Consider the following 19,122-nt stretch of genomic DNA (forward strand, 5'->3'; position numbering starts at 1 on the left):
AACCACTGTGTTTGGCTCACAAGTTCAGGGTAACACTGGAAGACCTTGCAGACCCACTGTGAAATTATGCAAAACTGCACTAAACTATGACTAACCATATTTGAGATATACTGGCAGTAACAGAAGGTTACAGGTTTTTGTTCTTTTTCCTCTATCCAAGCATTTATGTAATGATTTCTTCATTTATTAAGATACTAGACAAATACCCTAGCCAAGACATTTAAGAGAGGAGTCTATAATTAGCTTCATATCTATAATTAGCTTCATATCTAGAATTATTTAATGATCTTCTTCTCAAAATTAGTGCACACAGGATTAGTTTAAACCCATCCAGGCCCAGGCATTCTGCAAAACTAAGGCTTATAACAAAAACAACATTTAAGTGCGATAGGAGACATGACACTTAAAGTAACTTATTAATGCATGTATCAGAGTCAGTTATACAAGTAGATCTTGTAGTATCTACTTTTATATTTTTATAATAATAACCTTTCCCTCCTATGTTATCTCTTATATGTCTCTCACGTGAGCCTTTAATTGCTCATGCTCTCAGAGACACATTCACAATAGCTTCATTATTCAGAAAAGAAAGTCTGAAAAGGTTGGCAAAATACAGTTAAAGTGTATTATCATGGCTTAAAAATACAAATTTAATTCTTAGCTGTTTGGCTAACATCTACATGTTACCATCTCTCCTAAAACCAAAATAATTTTTTTGTAAAGCAATGTAAACCTGTTACCAACAAAAATACTGAAATCACAAAACAGATAGGAATATATATACAGAGAAACAGAGAGAGAGAGAGAATAAGGAATACTTCAGATCAAAGATTCAATAGAACAGTCACTGAGATCTTTAGAAGAAATCAAGACTGACAAAGAATCAGGAGTTTTTGGAGCCAAAAATTGTCACGTAGTCTACCAGGCTCTACTGTATCTGTCACTCTTAATTGCACTTTTATATTTAATCAAAAGCCTAATTAAAACTAAATGCCTGTATTTATTCCAGCTATATAATTACCTTTTTTACACTGTTAACATACATACATTGACTGTCAGATGCAATACCTCGGTGGATCCTACACACACCCTTAACACACGCTCTGCAAGCTGTGGATGGACGCACATTCCTTGGCTAGAAAAGCAGCTCCTCCTGCACAGAGAATTAAACTGACTTCATTTTCCAAGGTGACGTTTTCACTACGAAGTGCTGCAGACAGAGACAGCTGTTGGGATTTCACCAAGGAGATAGGCCGGGCGTTTTCTGCCACCGTGTGATGCAAAGGAGGAATAGCGAGCGGTCCTGGGAGCCCGGGGCTCCGCACGGTCCCGGGCAAGCCCAGCCAACGCTGTCGGAGCCTGGGTACTTGCAATGACAGCAGGACAAAAAGAGTTGACTGCAGAAGAAGTTCCAGGTGCTCCTGAGCTAAAGCTAAAACAAGTTTAATTAATGCTTATTTCCACAGCCCTCAGGCAGGAATCCAAAACACAACTCGAACACCTCTGAACCTCCCCCCTCCCTTGCATATAAACACTGAGCATAAGCACCTCATAGATAGGTAAGTTAAAGATCTTTAGCAGAGTTTCACATTAGAACCAAGCTGCTACAGTAAGCGGTGAGAATAAATGCCATCAGCTGGAAAGCAGAAAAGAAAAGAAAAAGGAAAAAAGAAGGTAAAGAAGGTAAGAGCATCAATTCAGTTTCCTCAGGGCAAAACTGTAGCTTGAATTTGGGAGATGAAAGGCAGGCAGTGGCACCAGCAAAGTTTGGGAGCTGACAGTCACTGAAAAAGAACCGAAGAAAAATCAGGGCAGGGCAGAGCAGGGGCTGCGTTTCACATGTAAGGAATTACCAGGATGTTTCCTACTGAAAGCAGCACAGGTTGGATGGCACCGGTCCCTGCTACAGGAGACACAGAAATAAGGGGCACGAAAGTTTAGCGAAGGAGAAGAAAAGAGACAGAGTAACAGACAGCATGTATGTTACCAAGTGAAAACTGCAACTGTTGGCGAGCGCTGCAAATAACAATTCCCCCGTAGCTCAACCCTCCTCTCCCCAAATATATTTCATTTAACTTCTGACAGCTGTCAAAACAGAATGTGATACTACCAGGGTTCTAAATGCAGGAGAAGAGAGAGCTGCTTCTTGAATATAATGACTTCACAGGCCCATGTTATTCTTGAGTTTCCTCAATACCCACAATAACAGAAACATTTTATTTTAGGCATCAATACTCAGACACCTCTGGTACTCAAACAGCCTGCAGGTGAACACACTGTTCAAGAAGATATTCCTAGACCTGAGAACTCACTATGTGGGGGCTGTCTGCTTTTCAGGCAAGGAAATAACAGGGAGCCCAATCCTGTGAGATTTGCAAAGTTCTCTTTTATTCAGCAACCTCTTACTTCATATATTTTAAAGAGTTTCAGATCAGGAGGGAATCAGCTCCTGTGACTAGTATGACATCTTCCATATCCCATATCATTAAGCTTCATCCAGATGTCCCTACACAATGCCCAAAGGCTTCCATTACACCAAAACATCATTCCAGCTCTCAAGAACACAAATTGTTGCATACTGCACAGGTGAACCAACTGCTGAGGTGGAGAACCTGATGTGTGTCACCATTGACAAAGGCAACTGTGATCACGGGCAATCTACTTCCTGAGCTACATCCCATCAGGTGAGCTGCTCCCATGCTGTAGTGAAGAAAAAGAAGGCAAAAAAGGAAAACTCTTACAAAATAAGCCCTCAAGATCCAACCCAAACAAGTATGGGGGAAAAGGAGAATGGAAGGAAAGCACGTGATTCCTCCCATCTCTGTGGGCAATCCCATGTAGTCCTAAAGGACAGGATTTAATTAGAACAGTTATCTCTGTGCAGATCTGCAGGTGCTATGAGAATTGTTAAGGCCAATTCTGGTAAATGTGTTCTCTTTACAGCCTAGTGAGGAAGGGAAGTTAACAAGTGCACTTCAATTACAAAACCAAAAGGGATCATCATGGTCCTCCAGCTCACAGACTGGCCACAGAATTTCTCCCAGAGACTGAAGACCGATTTTAAAAGAAAATACTAAAGGCTTCTTAATGATGGATTCATCACGATCCCAAATAAGCTGTTATAACATTTTATTATGCTCATGACCGGCATTTTATTGCCAGGTTGAATCTGCCCAACTTTAGTATCCAGTCCCTGGATCTTGTTATAGCTTTGTCAGCAACACTGAAGAGCCCTTCCCCTCCCCAATATTAGATATCAGCTGGATCGTGCTCAGCATCAATCAGCCCTTCATACTGCCAAGGCTGATCTGTATGAGAGTAAATTTTTCAGCTCAACGCAATATCACGTTGCCTTTGAGAGGAAGACCATTATTCACACTTTATTTTCACTTCACCCTTGTACTCAGAGCTTAAAAACAAAACCTCAGAATGGATTTGGCACAATTCATATGTCATAGAGGCAAAGTGCTGGGAGCAGCAGACAGAGCTTTCATTCTTGAAAAGCTTTAGAGGATCACACAGAAAACATTTGCAATGGCTGATAAAATGAGTGCAATATGGGGTAATTACACCCTTCACCAGTATGAACAGATGCACACTGACTTCAGTAAAGCTGTGTCTATTTATGCCAGCTGAGAACTGACTCTCTCCCTCTTCTTTATTTTTAATCAATAAAAATTATGCAAAAGCTTCTGCACAACTTTACAGCAACAACACATCCTAAGCCCCAGGTTTCCCACCTGACCTGAATACAAGTGTTTCCAGATTGCTTGCTTATTTGTTCCTCTCCTGATAAGCTCCTACAGTCTTCAGCTTGGTCTGAGATGACAGCCAAAACAAAGTGTTTTTTTTTCTTGCCACACAGAGAAAATCTAAACCTGCACATGACTATACATCCATAAAGTCTTCTTCCTTCCCTTTGAAAGGGCTACACAGAGAGGAAGTTACTCTTCAGGGTGTATCACGAGTCAACTCCAGGCAACACGACCCAGTCCAAGGTGTCCACATAAAACATAAGCCTCTCCTTAACATCTACCTGGAACATTAGCCCAGGAACCCAAAGAAGAATGATAGGAAATGGAGGGCAAAACCCACACAAGTTATCCAGCCCATGTTTCCAGTCCTTGCTGTTCCGGGCAGTGGGGATCAGGGAAGAAATCCTAATCAAACTGAAACCAACAGCAAATTTGAATAGACTTCAGTAAGGCCAGAACTGCAAATAGCACCACAAAACAAACCATAGTCTCTCATTTTACGTGCCGTGCCACTCTAGAATCACACCGTGGCATTTGCACACATATTCAAATGCTGTGCACAGTATCAGACATTTTCCCCTGGACTTGTACACTTACTGTGTTTTGGGTATTTCAGTTTGCTCATTATGCACAGCCAACCTTATTGTAAAGGTGATACACAGGTAATACAACCCCTGTGCAATTTTTAAGAAGACAAAGCTATTTCATTTAGTTTTTCTTCTCCTTCCACTTTGCTTGATACTACAGAAATGGAAGTTTTGCTGAGAGGGGTATTTGTGTGGGAATCTGCCAGCTCTGCTTTTTGTGGATGTTGGCATAAGGCAGTCAGGTGGGAGTTCTTTATTAAAAATGTTATCAGTGTTTTGAAAACAAAACTGTACTTTCACAGGAATGTGACTGACTTTTGCTAATGAAATGTGCATTTTCTCCTCAGCTATACTGCCTGTATTTTCTAGTTTGGCATTGCTGCCATTGAGTTGATGATTCACCAAGTGGCTCTTTTCCATTTGCAAAGGGGGAATCTACCACTAAACCAGCAAATTAAAATCAATATTATTAAAAAAAATAACAAGTAGGGGTTGAAGCTGACAAGGATTTCCGCTTTTTTTCCTTCTGCACCATGTTTCTGTCCTTGAATATGCAGTTATCTATGTGCCTCTGAGGAAAGAATTTAATCCTTATTGTTTAGGAATACAATAAAAATATAAAAGTTAGACTGTGATTATACGCACCAATCAATAATTTACTTCCATCTCTACTCTTTTAAACATTACAAGTCATCTTGATTCTCAATCAGATACTCACCTATGATTAACTTCAATTTAAATATAAAGTCTCCATTAAGCCTTTGGTGAACATGCCTGCTTTCCTCCTATCTGTGTACTTTCACAGGTGAGCCCTGGACTAATCCACACAGCTGGGCATTCTCTGACACCAGAGTTTGAGTCCACTTTAAAGACATGTTACTGCTTTGTTCTGTCCATCAGTTTAAGAGTTTTTCCTGCTTCCAGACAACAATAATGGCACATTCTAAGGATATGACCAGCCTCAACCAATTCAATAGCTACAATAAAAACACTTGAAGGACAAAATCATAATAAAAATAATGACAGAAATAGTTTATGTCTGCTGGCAGTCTGAGCAAGATGGAAGAACACCAAAAGTTGAAAGAACAAGGGGATGAAAACGGAGGTTTTGGAGACAGGAAGCAGTGCTGTGAATTCCTCCAAGCCTCTGCTGAAGTACTGCAGACAAAGAAAACCTTCCTATCCACCTGTCATTTGGCCAGAGGTCTACCACAAGCTTGTGCAACTGGCACAGAGGCTCAGAGTGACAGCACAATCCAGATGCAAGCCAGTTATGGATCTAAAGCATGGATTCAATTCATATCAGTGAAAAGAAGGGACATTTCTTCTTGTCTTGCTAATACTTTGAAAAGCAGTATTAATTGTGGAGAAACGTGAGAGATTTCACCTGGGGAAAAGGTACCATGTCAGGTGTTAAAACCGCTTCAATCTGTCCTGGGGGTTATATGGATACTTTAGGCTCCTACTTGGAGACTATCATGGCAAACAGTATTTCCAGGTCCTTTTCAAAATGTTCACAGCACTGATGAGGTCTAAAGGTCTTAAGCGTTATTAATAGCCAGCTCTGCTTCTCGTTCCCCACCACCCTGGATCAGTCATCTCATTAAGGACAGACAACTGACACTGAAACTCAGAAAGGCGTAGGCAACACAGGGAGGTATTTCAGACAAGTTGCACCTCGGTGTGGTCCTTCTTGATACGACACACACATTCATCTTTGTCCATACTGCAGAGGACTGTCATCACTGTCAACCTCTGGCATACCACCATCCACAAGGAACAGTTCTTATCTTACCATCTTAGTCATATCTTCATCTGTCTTGGCTGCACTACAGCAGTGTAAAATACATACCATGGAGCACTCCAGATGATCCAACAAGCCCACACCTCTCTCAGCAACACAGGCTACCTATCAAACCTACTGTGTAACTGAGATTCCCATTGACTTTTCAGTAAAGTACCATGTTTTCATCCCAATTTTCAGAGCTCTCCCTGTAAAGACTTAGTATGAAAGGCCAAGGTAGCCACATGTCTCTGGTACAGGGAGTCTTTACAGCAAGGCAGATGCTCAGTGTAGGCAGACAGATGTCAGAACCTCCTTCTCTATGAGTGAAGGGCACAAACCTCATAACTTTCTACAGTAAATATTTCCTATGTTATACACCTCTGATAGAAATATATAGAGGCATGCAATTAATAGTCCATCACTTGTCTTTGAGTAGACAATCTCCAGTAGCAAGCCCATTTAAAATAAGCAAACTGATAACAAGGAACCTTAACCAGAACTCTCAGCTGCATGCACAACTTCCCAAACAAAAAGGATGAGAGAAGAAATAGCTCATAACAATGTTAATTTTTGTGCTTAACACATTACCAGAAGGTGCTTCAAATACAGTAACAAGCACAGGACAAAAGCATATATAGAATAAAAAAGATTAACAACTATACTTATTAAGGGCTGCATTTTCAGACAGGCCTCTAAAAACCTTTCATTTGAAAATGCAATTTTGTTTCTGTTTTCTGCATGCATACAGTCAATGAATATTAAATACTGTTGCAAAACCCTTAGCTTGGTTATGTACCACGCTGATTAAGTTTCCTTGAATTAGATTATCCCTCTTCTTCACTGGGATTCCAACACATCCCCTGGAAGCACTGAGGGTTATATACCAGAAAGGTGCATGACATCTCTTAGGGGATTATAGCCCTTCTCTCCTTTGATATTGTAATAACGACCTTACCCAATTCAATTATTCCTTACTCAAACAAACAATCAAGTGCTTTTGTCTCTCCATTCTGTGCAACTTTTTAATACAAATATGTATATTAGCCAGCTTTTTTTCTTGTTTCACAAAAGGCTAATGTGCACTTAGTAATATTTTTCCCCTTTCCAATAGCTATGCATAATCTTAACATATTACTCTTAAAAATAATCATTATTTTTTTTTTTACTTTTGATGCAAACAGAGAGAGGATTTGCCACAGGGCAACCTGTTAACACACTTCTTCTAAAGTACACAGTGCCATCATACAACTTGGGTTCTGTCTATAGGAGCTGTTTTCCTTTCAACAGATCTTCCAAAGGTGCCACGGGAAGCCAGTAGTGGTTGGTTTTGGTACACATGTGAGGAAGAGCAGCAGCTACCAGTGGAACTGTACTAATGAGAACTATGACAAGAAATTTTAAAAACGAGAATGTGTGTTCAGATTTTGGGAACATCTAGAGACCACAGTGATGAACAAATACACGGTAACAAAACAGCCCCTCTCCCAAAGCCACCTGCAACCCAGCGGCCAAACTCAGAAATTTCTGAATTACGCATATTGAAATCACTACAGAAGATACAAAACTGAGCAGCACTTGACAGCAGAACTGGCTAGAGACAATTGAAGAACACACACGTTTTATCTAAGGCAGTTGTGCATACCTGTTTCTTTTCACCACTAACCTGGGTGACAGCTCCACCGCAGGCGTCTGCTGCGTAACTCCCTGCTCTACTCTCATCATCAGCGTCACGAGCAAAGCCACCCCGAACCCTGCCTTCAACCAGGACTGGAAAAATAGGTCAGGGAAGTAGCATTGTAATCTGATTTAACTGCTTTTCAAATCATCACAGTCTCTCCATTAATTTGAATGAGAACTGGATTGGGCCCAAATTACTGACAACAAAATGGGAGGTTTATTTTAATATCTTCACTGGTTCATTTTAAATCATCCATTCAAAGAACAGAAAATAAGATTTCTCACATGCCTTCAGGTGGCTACAGTGTGACTTAATTTTTTATGTATACTAGCTCAAAACAGACTGTCTGCACTGCAGCTGAAAACTGGAACCGTAACCTGACATAAGGTGACATAAGGTCAACTCCTTACAGTTGCTGAGTGTCATAAAGCAGAGGGACAGCTCAAGAAGAAGTGAGTCCATCACTTGTCTTTGAGTAGACAATCTCCAGGATTTGCTTCTCACAGTGCAGTGCAGAGTCTGCAGTTTCAAAACATCTCACTGAGCTGGAAACCTCAAAGGCCACAGTAAGAAGCAAAAGACTGCCTGAAATTAACTTCCCAAACATCACAGCTCATAGCAGAAATGTTATTTATTTGATAAAAAGCATCAATAACTTCATATTCTGAAAAGAAGAAAAACAGAAAAGGAAAAAAAGAAAAAAAAAAGGTCTGCCAAAGAGGCTTGTTTTGGCAAATAATGAATGCCTAAAGAAATATTGTTTGTATTGTGCAATGAACTTGTAATTAATGTTTGTTTGCTCACCATTTAATAGCAGTTCTGCACTAAGTGATGGGATTTTGCTGCCATTTGTGAATGTGCAGATTTTGAAACTTCATTCCCCATATGGAATAGCTCCCAGGGGGTCATATCATAAAACCATTCAAACGAACAAAAGAAATCACAAGTATCTGTAAAAATGTGGAAAATGAGAAAGCTGTATGTTTTATTTTACATAAGTATTGTTAAATGCCTCAGTTTACTTGTGTGATATTTTCCTGCTTGACTGCATAGAGGTAAATCAAAAGAGGCTTGTGTAGATGAGGAGCATAAAAGAATCAAAAATATAAAACTCCTTTAGATGTGATGAGTGGCCCTTAAATGGAGGAGTCCCCTGTTTCTTTCCAGCCAGCCTGGCAATGTGCATGCCTCTCATGCTTACATCTGAATCCAAAGGGAATCTGACATCCCCAAAACATTGAGACTGGCCAAAAGGAGCAGGTAGCAACTGGTGTATTGTCAAGAATGCAGACAGCAACCTAGATTAATCCCACTTACCTACACGTGCCTCAAAGAGAAGTGCAATCTGTCTGGCTAAGAAAGAAGCCACTTCCACAGGGTGATTCAGAGACGAGTGGGTTCCTAACACGGCAGGGATACCAAAAAGGATCCATCCAGGCTTTCTGCCCCTCCATAGGCAAGAAGAGAGGCAGCAGCACATACAGACAAGATGAAGCCAGCTTAGGGATTGCCACTGTGCCCACCACTGCACTGGCAGTGCCAGGACTTAGCTTCTCAAGCAAACAGGCAGGCATGCAAGTGGGCTGACTGAAGCCTTTGCTGCAATGGGTTCATTGCTATCAGGGCTCTGCACAGTTCACTGTTTCAGCTAGACTTGCAGGACAGGAAAGCTACAATGCCTTGCAGAACAGGAATCAGCTATAGCTAACATGCATGACTATGGGCATTATCCTGCTTTGATTCTTTGAGCAAAATACTGTGGACTTCTTGGTAGTTTTGAAAAAGCTGTCCCTTTACTTTACTGCTACATGGGCACCCAAAGGAAAGGTTTTAGCAGATGCCAAACTCAGCTGGCTGAAACCTTGCTTGTTAGCATGCCTGGGAGACAGTGGCAAAGCTGCTTCTCAGGAAGTCAGTCCCAGATTGTGCCATTAACTCAGAGCAAGGTACAGTAGCCATGCCAGTCACACAGTGGGACAAAAGGAGGTTAGTAGCCAGCCTGCTCTGTAACCAAATACGATGCATAACAGCTGAGAGGACATGGACTGTGATAGGATTTAATTCTGCAGTTTCCAGCTCCTATGGGAAGATACTATACGCCCCTTAATTTCCAAAATAGTTTTTAATTTGGCACTTGTTCTCTCAGACCTATGAGGGAGAAGGGGTAAGAGATGTTCTTTACTCTGATACCTTTGTGCTATTACATGATCTTTCTTCCTGACATTTTTATTCTCTCAGATCACAGATTGACCCTCCAAATTTGCTAGAGATGACTGTGCACTCACAGTTCTTAGGAAGGAGAGCTTTCACAGTGATTCAGTGCTGCAGCTCACTTGTAGTGGCCTCCCAGACCACCTCTATCCAGCTGTGTCTCTGGAGTAGCAGCTTTACGTCACTGATTTATGGCTATATTAAATATATTTTGAAGGCATTTCAGTATTTTGTTAGAAGCATAACTTTCTACTTGTAGATGAAAACTTGATCTCTCTTAAGACAGCAAGCAGAAACCTTTGATGGGTAGAGGGAGCTTCCCACTAGGAAACCATATGGAAATTTTAAAATTCACTGTAAGCTTTGAGTGGAAGAGGAACATATAGACCATGATGAACTGCAAAGGAGGACACAGCCTGTAAATGGGGCAGGCTGTTGCTGAAGAAGGAGGTACTGACCTGTGAAAAAGTCAGATAAAAACTCAGAATATAAGATATACCTCTGATAACGTGGTTTTAGATAGAGTTGCCTGCTTAATTTTTAGTTTTGATAGAAATGAGATTGCTGTGTGGTTATTTCCCATGCTATCAATATGAAATAGGAAATTTAGTGAACTATGGCTTAGGGCTGCTGAGGAACGGTTGGTGTTTCATTAGTATTAAGTATGATTGCAGAAACAAGTCTGAAATTGAAGGCTGTGCTAGGAAAGGAGTGAAACAAAGTGAAATACAAACAAAAATATTGCCATGAGTTAAACAGAAAGATAGAAAGGATATGTGTTCTTTTCAAAAAGTTGAGGAAATCAGCTTCCTCCACTTTTTCCGATTATTCAAAATTTAATCTAATACTGAACAAAATTTCTTCTACTTAACGAAACCATAGAACATTTGCAATGCCATCATCATGGCTGAAACGTATCCTTAATGGTAATTTAAGTCACTTTTACAGATCTTTCAGCTGCTCTTGAACCTCATCTATTTTCAGGAGCAATCTGCTTATCTTGGACACCTCAAAATGGCAGAAATCAATGTGTCATTATGCTGTAAAAACAACTGAAAAGCAAAACCTTGAACTTGATAAGGAAACTATAACCTTCCTTTATGTTCACAACTTTGCCTTCCACAAAACATAATTGCAAGAGAGAATTTAAGAACTTTATCTTAGAAATACTCTTTACTCCAGGCAGATTTAGCTCACAGATCTTCTATTACATTCTTCCACTAAGAAAATATTAGGAAAAAAAAAATAAGGAACAATAGGAAGATCTCCGGCATTAACCTCAATGCTAGAAAAGTGTTCACATATGAGAAACAGACCTCTAAGGGCCACACAGAGAGAAATATATTTATACTTAATAATCATTCATCCAAAAAGCAAACCACAGAACTGCAGCAAAACACTTGTTGAAAAATGACATTCAAGAATGTTGAGAAAGAGGTTTGAAATGGGGAATAAAATGTATGTTGAGGGAAACAGTGATGGACATTAAGAAAAAAAACAAACAGCAAACAAAAAAAGTTTGAAAATATTTTTTTAATCTGTGAGTGTAACTCTCTTTTCAACCCTACCCAGCCAGTCCCACCTCAGTCTGGCAGCTGAGATAGTTGGACCAAAACTTTATACTGGGACAGAGAGGGATATGGTAAGTTAGGAAAAGAAAGTGCAAGGCTAAACCTTGAACAGAAAGGTTAATACTTCCACCACTTTTTCAATTACAGAACTGCAGATTTTCACTTCTGGGATTTTTGATTCATCATATAAAGCATAAATTTATGTTTCACCATATGTACTTTGTTCTTCCACGACGAATCTACAAGATTTTTTAGAGCTTTTCATTGTGCTAACAGTATGCTCCCAGAAGAAAACTGATATATCTTTTTCTTCCCCACATATTGGAGAAAATCACAGCTCTGCAGTTTAACTCACTGAAGGAGAGTCTTTATTCAGCAAAATGAGTGTGCTGATCTACCCAGACCTCGGTGCCAGACAGGAACATAGTAGAATACATATAAAATGACACAAACCCCCCTTTGGAACTGTGTTTTGTACCTGAGGTAGCACTGCTGGTCCTTGTCCTGCCAACCTCTGCAAGGAGCTGACCTGAGGAACCTTAATGGGCACTGCAGTGATAGTTCCCAAAGTCTGTTGGAAGAAAAACAATTGAACACAGTTTAAAACACTTGCACAGCTTCCCCAGATAGAATCTGCCTGGCACAGTGGTTCTCCTTCCAGCTCTTTGTTTGTCTGTTCCCAGCTTAAGATAGAAGGGTATAATACATCAGTATATTTAAAGCTTTTGCACTTTTCTGCCTAACATGTCAGAGACTTTCCCAATTAGTTAATCTTCTCTATGAAGCGCTGTTAACTAAAGCTGTTGTCTCCTTAAGAGCATTGGGTAATTCTGAGTGCAAAGAATACATCTCATTGTTGTGAAGATTTTTTTGGTATACAAAGACAATAGAAGTGTGCTGCCAAGGCTGAAGGCTGTCTACGCACCAGATTGTTCTCAGAAGAAATATGAAGGTGAAACGCACCACAGTGAAACTTCAAGATGTGCATTGGTAAGATGATGCACTTCATGGTAGCCAGGGGTCACAAGAGAAGTTCACTGTGTCATACTAAAAGTAAACACTGAATTATTAAAACTGAAAGCTACCTATAAATCTACTACAGCCCACTGTAACATAACATTCCCTGGAAACACTAGGTGCACCACAACTTCTCCTGGGCTGCACGTACACCCTCTACAGAAAGTTAAAACGAGAAGCACTTCCTTCTGGAAGGTCACGCTTACACCGTGGGTGCACCTCTTGTCAGTTTTATGTATGCTATCTCTGACCTGGAAAGCACATCTTCTGATACTCCTATTCCTACTGATACAAATGGATTTGCAAGGATTTTCAAACTGGCCAACAGAGTACCATGGATTAAAATCCAAAGTGCAGACGCTGGAGTGAAATTGGGAATTGATAATAAAGATAAGATTCAAATTACTTAGAAATTAGATAAGATACACAAAAACTCCATGTCTGAGCAACAAATCTCTTTTATGTACTAGAAATATCAAAAGGAAAAAAACACACAACAAAACAAACAAACAAAAACTAACCAAACAACAAAAACTCCTGCCTAGAACAGAACACCTTGGTCCTGAGATGAAGGAGCTCATCCTAGCCTCTGGGTGCATAGCTGGGGAAATTCTGGTTTATGTTTCCAAACACTGCATGAGTGAGCCAAAAGGAATAGGAATGAGAGAAGAAACAAGAAATGCCATAAAACTGTTCTGCACTGTTTTCTTAGCTTCACCTGAACACAAAGCCTGGATGTATTTATTGTCTGTGGGTATCAGAGAAACTAACTATTTTAAGTTCTCTCACCTGCACTCTCAAAAAATTCCTCAGATTTGTTTTCCTGAAGTAGGAGTTCTAGAGTGATCCCGAGAGGAAAAAAAAATAATCAAATTATGGCATTCTTAGGTCATGAAATTTTCGGTGACAAAGACACAGCCTCCTGTTTACAAATGGTTTTATAGTAAGGATCTGTTGCTTAATATTCATGGAAACAATCTCAGTGAAGAAATCATATGGCCAAGGGAAAATTCAAAACTTTGATCTGACATTAATAATAGCACTATAGTATGTTGAGGCAGAGAGATATCTAACAATCCATTTTACTTTTCACTATTTACATGGGTTTGTTATTGTTTCCCAGCTTGGACAATAAATAGTTCAAGCTGTTGTATCAGCAGAATCCAATGACAGAAACCTCTGCACTTTTCCTGTAACACATTTCATCTGTTATCTCAGGGAACTTCACCCAGGTCAGTGTTATTGTCTCTGCTTTAGTGATGAAAAAAAATATCAAGATTTAGAGATAAAATAATGTTGGCAGGCCTAGGCTATTGTACAGCTGTAAGTGCAAGCCAGACTTCGTAGTTCTAGTATCTCAGTCATATGATTGATTAACTTCATCTGTTGGTGTAGAGTCAAATGTGAGTCACCTGATTTTTAGGTCAGATTTTAATTATCAGACCAGGATGTCTCCATGATGATGGGCAAAAGAAGTAAAGCTTAAAACAGAGAGAATCACAGTTGCAATCCCTGTAATGAAGGAGGTGCAGGTGCTAGAATGGACGGTTGGACAGTTTGGCTCTGGGTACATTTTTCAGTGCATTTCAGAGCACTGTTTTGTTCCAGTTTAAGTGATAAATAAACAAGTAGATAAAATCATTTGCCTGGCAAATAAAGAAGTAAATGTCCTTATCTGATGTTCTTGGCCAGGCAATAAGAACTGGACAAACTCCCCATGGCTCAGGCTATGACAGGAAGAATACTGCACACACTCACTTTAATACTTCAGTTCTAACTGGGTCCTTAGCTCAAGCCCATGGGCAGTAAGAGTTGAGTAATCAAGATACCTACTTCCCAAAAAGGGAAATAAACTTCTTTTTACTCTTGTTAACAGTGCCACACATGTTCACTCACAATCTGTCCCAGGTTGCCACAGTGAGCCTAGTGAATCAAAGACTTGTCATTCACTAATTCCACACTGTTATTTTCATCCATGTGGGCCTTTTTTTTTTCCTCCTTCCTTTTTTCCAATTTGTCCAAAGAGCAAGCTAGTGCACATTCTTATAAACCTTTAATTAACAAGCTGAAAAGACATTTTTCTGGCAATGCCTGACCTTTAAGCACTTTGTATGAATTTATTGATACCAGCAGAAACAATAATTTAAAAGGTTATTTTATGAGTGCTGAATAGTTTATGGCAGCACTTTTGTCAAGATAAATGAATTTCTTATTTCTACATTTACAGCTCTAAGCATTTTAATAAAAAAGGTCCATAAAAGTCAAAGATAACTCCCAATCTCTCCTCTATCTAAGTCTACTGGGCTTTTCTGGTGGCCCCCTGAAACACCTACAATGTGGAAGGAGCACTGAAATGTGCAGTGATGGGAGAAAGTGAGGAAGCAAGTTTCAGTTTGACCCAGGATTGTTTTGCTTTGATTCTATGCATTTATACCAGATTTACTATTTTTCTGCTGAGATTTCTTTTCCAAATAAAAACAAATACATCAGGTGTATTTCCTACTGTCTAACTCACTAAACTTTACATTGAGAAGCACTGCTTATCCCCGGCAAGGACTGGGGAGCTCATGGCCCCTTGGTAACTCCTAGCACAAGCACTAGCCCCAGCCCTGGACTGGAACAGAAACCTCAGCTACTGCATCACCCCCTTTAGAAGTTAATGGCTAATGAACATATATAACTGCAACACAAAGCACTTCCAAACCCCTGTCTTCAGTGACCTGCACAGAGCAAAGAAGTATCTGGCATCTAAGGGGCACCTTTTTTTGCTTGAGCAACCCACATATGACCTTGGATAGAAATCACAGCAGGCCCACTGTGTAGGTGACCTGCAAACTCAGTTTTTGGGTGAATGTCATCCAGTAGCATGCTCCAAAGGATCATGTTTTGAATTACAAAAACACAAGAAGATATGCAATTGAAATAATCTTTTTAAGTGGTCAGTTTACTCACTAAGAAAATAACAATTTAAAATAATAATTTTTAAAAAGAAAACCAGCCCAAAAGCCCCAATCCAGGAGGACACAGTTGCACTAAAAGACAAAAAAAAGACAATTCCTCCTATGTAATCAAAATAATCAGATTTAGAAGATACAGCCAAGTGCAGTTACAAAAGAAAAACACTATATTTGCTTTGAATTACAAATTCCTCCCCCCTCTCATTTGGATGTACTAACAAATGCTTAAGGACCTGTTCCTACATTTCATTATGCCTACAAACTCATTGTTGAGCTTGGGTACATGAGCAGTTTCGGATTAGACCACAAGCACAAAACTGTTAGGGGATACAACTCACCTCCCATTCCAGAATTAGACCAGTACAGAAAAAAAATCACTCAAGTCAATCACTGAAAAGAATCAGACTCAAGGAGTAACAGAAGGTTAAAAAGCCATATAGTTTCAAAAGCCTTTCACTACAGCATGTTACCAAAATAAATACTTATCTCAGGAACATATGGGTTTGTTTTATCTTAGCAGAACAGTTCAATTATTTGAGTTCAACTGACACTGCATTGCTGTCTTATTTGCAAACTATTTTATACTGACATTAATACTGAAGCACAAATACTGTGTTCTTACAATGTATTAGAGGAACACTAATCTTTTTCTTTTTAAAGTACATATGCATCTCTCTAAGATCTAGATCTTCGTGTTGCAAATAAGACACCTAAGCTATTAAAAATGTTTTTGTCTGTTTTGTGTTCAATATTGGCAACAACAGTTTTACAGAATGGATTTTTAATGTGGTAGTGACAGGGGAACAGATTGCTATGGCAACAGCAAAGATGAAAATTCTTAACCTGAATGGATCGTCACTGAAGTAATTGCAGGGGTTTTTTTACCCATTCTACATCCATTTCACAACTTGAATGCTGCATTCAACCTTGAGCTTGCTTTATATAAATGCCAAGCACTATATGCAACCTCCAAGTTCATTTGACTTAAAACTTGCTGCAGCTTACCTCAATAATCCAGGATAGTTGCTGTCCTCTAGCTAACCTAAACATCTGAATGCTGTTGTTTTTCCATATAGTCCACCAGCAAAAGCACTGCATGCTTGGACATAACTTTGAGGCTCCTGCAAGACTTGTATGTGTACACATATTTTCTTGCCTTCCAGACTTAACTTCTGTAAAAACCTGTGGAAATCGTACTTCATTTCCAAAAAGATTAAAATTCTGTGAATGGTATTTATACTAATCTGGTGGAAGAATGGCATAGTTCGGTTTCACACTCAGATTGTATCCAAAGAGACTGCACTTCAAGCATATATTTTGTGTAAGCAGTAATTTAATTGGAATTTCACAGAAATTTAAGGATTTCTCTTCCAGCTTTTAGGAGTGTTTGTTTTCCTCACTTCTTTTCTCTTTCCTCAGAATTCATTAATCATGCTCTCGCGTGCACATTTATTACTACTATGAAGTAGACAATTAGAAACACAACAAGTCCTGCTGCCTTTTTTTTTTTTTTAAATAACACTATTTTTTAAACAATCCTTTTCCTGGGCATTTAAAATACCATTTTAACCAGCCCTCATTATAGCAAATTAACAATGACTCAAATTAAGCCAGATGCCTTTGCACTGAAGCAGCCTACCGTTGGCTCTAGCTGCCCCTTGCAAAGGGCTCTGTACCAGGGTAGCAAGAAGCAGCAGGAGGCAAAGTACCACCTTAAATTCCAAACTTGCTTTTAAAACCACGGTGTGAATGAATTCTTAATTGCAGCTGAGGTATTCGTCCTCATCCCTTTTAACACCGCTAATCTGCGAGGAAACCTACAGTGGTATCAAAGCTCTTGAGAGTATCCGAGGAGTATACACAGAGATAAAGCAAACAATTTTCTGCTTTTACTGTGGCTCTTTGGCTTTTCAGAGCATCATCTAATTTATCTCTGCTTTTACCACGGCTCTCAGACTTTTCAGACCACTATCTCTACTTCTTGCTACTTGCACATTCCCATCTGGGTAAACTCAAAAATATAAACTCTGAACACACTGTGGGTATGTATTCTGGGAAAAGAAAACCATAATGAATACAGTTCATGAGTTTCCCTGGTTCAGAACTCCCACTGGTTACTTAAGCAAGAGCATAGATAGCTGTGCCAACTACCTGTTCTCAAACACAGCCTCCATCACATTGTTTACCAGTTAGTTGAGGGTTTTTTTAAGGCACCATTATTTTTATCAAAAGAAACAGGATTTTTCCACCATCATTAGATCACACTCTAAAATTCTGAAAAGAAAAAAGGAGAAAAAAAAACCAGAAGAAAGTCTGGCTGTGGGCATACCTGTTCTGTGTTTATTCAGAAATCGTATCCTATTAATTAAGTCTCCACTCCCTGCACAAATTAGTATAGTCTCACTGAGTTGCAACAACGCTCAGCAGCTGTGATCACACCTATGGTCTCTTGCTCAGCTGATTCATAAAAGATTTGTTGTTTACCTACTAAACTGTTTCAGTTTGATGTTGTTTTTAATGTCTAATGTCGTCAAATTATTGATTCTCTGTTCACAGTCTGCATAAATATTTCTGAGTAAAGGGAAAACGAAAGCACAGTGTGTTGCACAATGCAGTTTCTAGCTCTCCCTCAAATTACTTCAAGTACGAGTGAAAATCTTCAACAGAACCCCAGCACCTGCTAAAGTACTATTACTCTACCCCAGTTACAGGACAGAAGGATTATGTTATCGGAATAAAAGATGGGGGTTTTGTGGGAGGAGGAATAAAGGAGGAATTTACCATCTTCCCTTAGTGATTTAGGAATCCTCACCTATCAGAATAGACCATGCAGCCTATTACCAGCTACTGAAAAATTAAGATTATCTTCCAAATCATTCCACTTTAGCACCCACAGGGCTCCGAGCTGCTTTTGCTGTTCTTTATCTGAGTATTTATTATGCATTCTTCAGTCACTCAGAAGAACTGGAAAACATGAGAGACGTGACAGCCTGAGATGATCTAATTCCTCACTGCCACACAGCCCCTTTTGTCAGGCCCTGAGCTGAGCTAATTCAGCTTGCTAACCAAGATAAAGAAAGTTTTCTGCCAGTTGAATTAGCTTAGGAAAGTATACAACAAGCAACAGAATAAAGGCAAAGGAAAAAGCAACACTTCTTGGGGGAGGAGGGAGGAGACGACAAAAACCACAAAGGCAGGAGAACAGAAAAATGGACTGATGTCTCCAATCTTTTTGGAGAAAGGAAGCTATTAGATCAGTTCAGCCCATAATAACTGGATGTTGTTACCAACAGTAACTTCCCTGAGCACAGAACTTGGGGAAAGAACACAAAGACTCTGGCTGAATTCCATATTCCCTATAAATGCAAACAATCTTAAAATTCAACTGTTAATGTAATTTTTTAAAAAAGGAAGCAATAACACTCCCAGGAAACGTCAATTTGAATGTGCAGAACATGCCATAAGCTTGCTTTACTATTTTTTTTAGGCAGACTACCAAGCAATGTTGAGCCACTTGTCCATCAACAAAATCCAGTGGAAAATACTGCTTTTGTACAGCA

At 39.5% G+C, this 19,122-nt stretch overlaps 1 protein-coding gene across 1 annotated transcript in view; it reads right to left on the bottom strand.

Moving 5' to 3' along the window:
* Nucleotides 1-19,122, bottom strand: part of PHF21B (PHD finger protein 21B) — a 167,994-nt gene that overhangs the window by 28,679 nt on the left and 120,193 nt on the right. Inside the window, exon 3 of the mRNA XM_010002962.1 lies at nucleotides 12,067-12,159. Coding sequence (XP_010001264.1) covers nucleotides 12,067-12,159 — 93 coding nt within the window. The remainder of the gene's footprint in view (nucleotides 1-12,066; nucleotides 12,160-19,122) is intronic.

The sequence above is a fragment of the Chaetura pelagica genome, unplaced genomic scaffold (assembly GCF_000747805.2).
Source record: "Chaetura pelagica isolate M959 unplaced genomic scaffold, ChaPel_1.0 scaffold117, whole genome shotgun sequence".
Taxonomy (NCBI): domain Eukaryota; kingdom Metazoa; phylum Chordata; class Aves; order Apodiformes; family Apodidae; genus Chaetura; species Chaetura pelagica.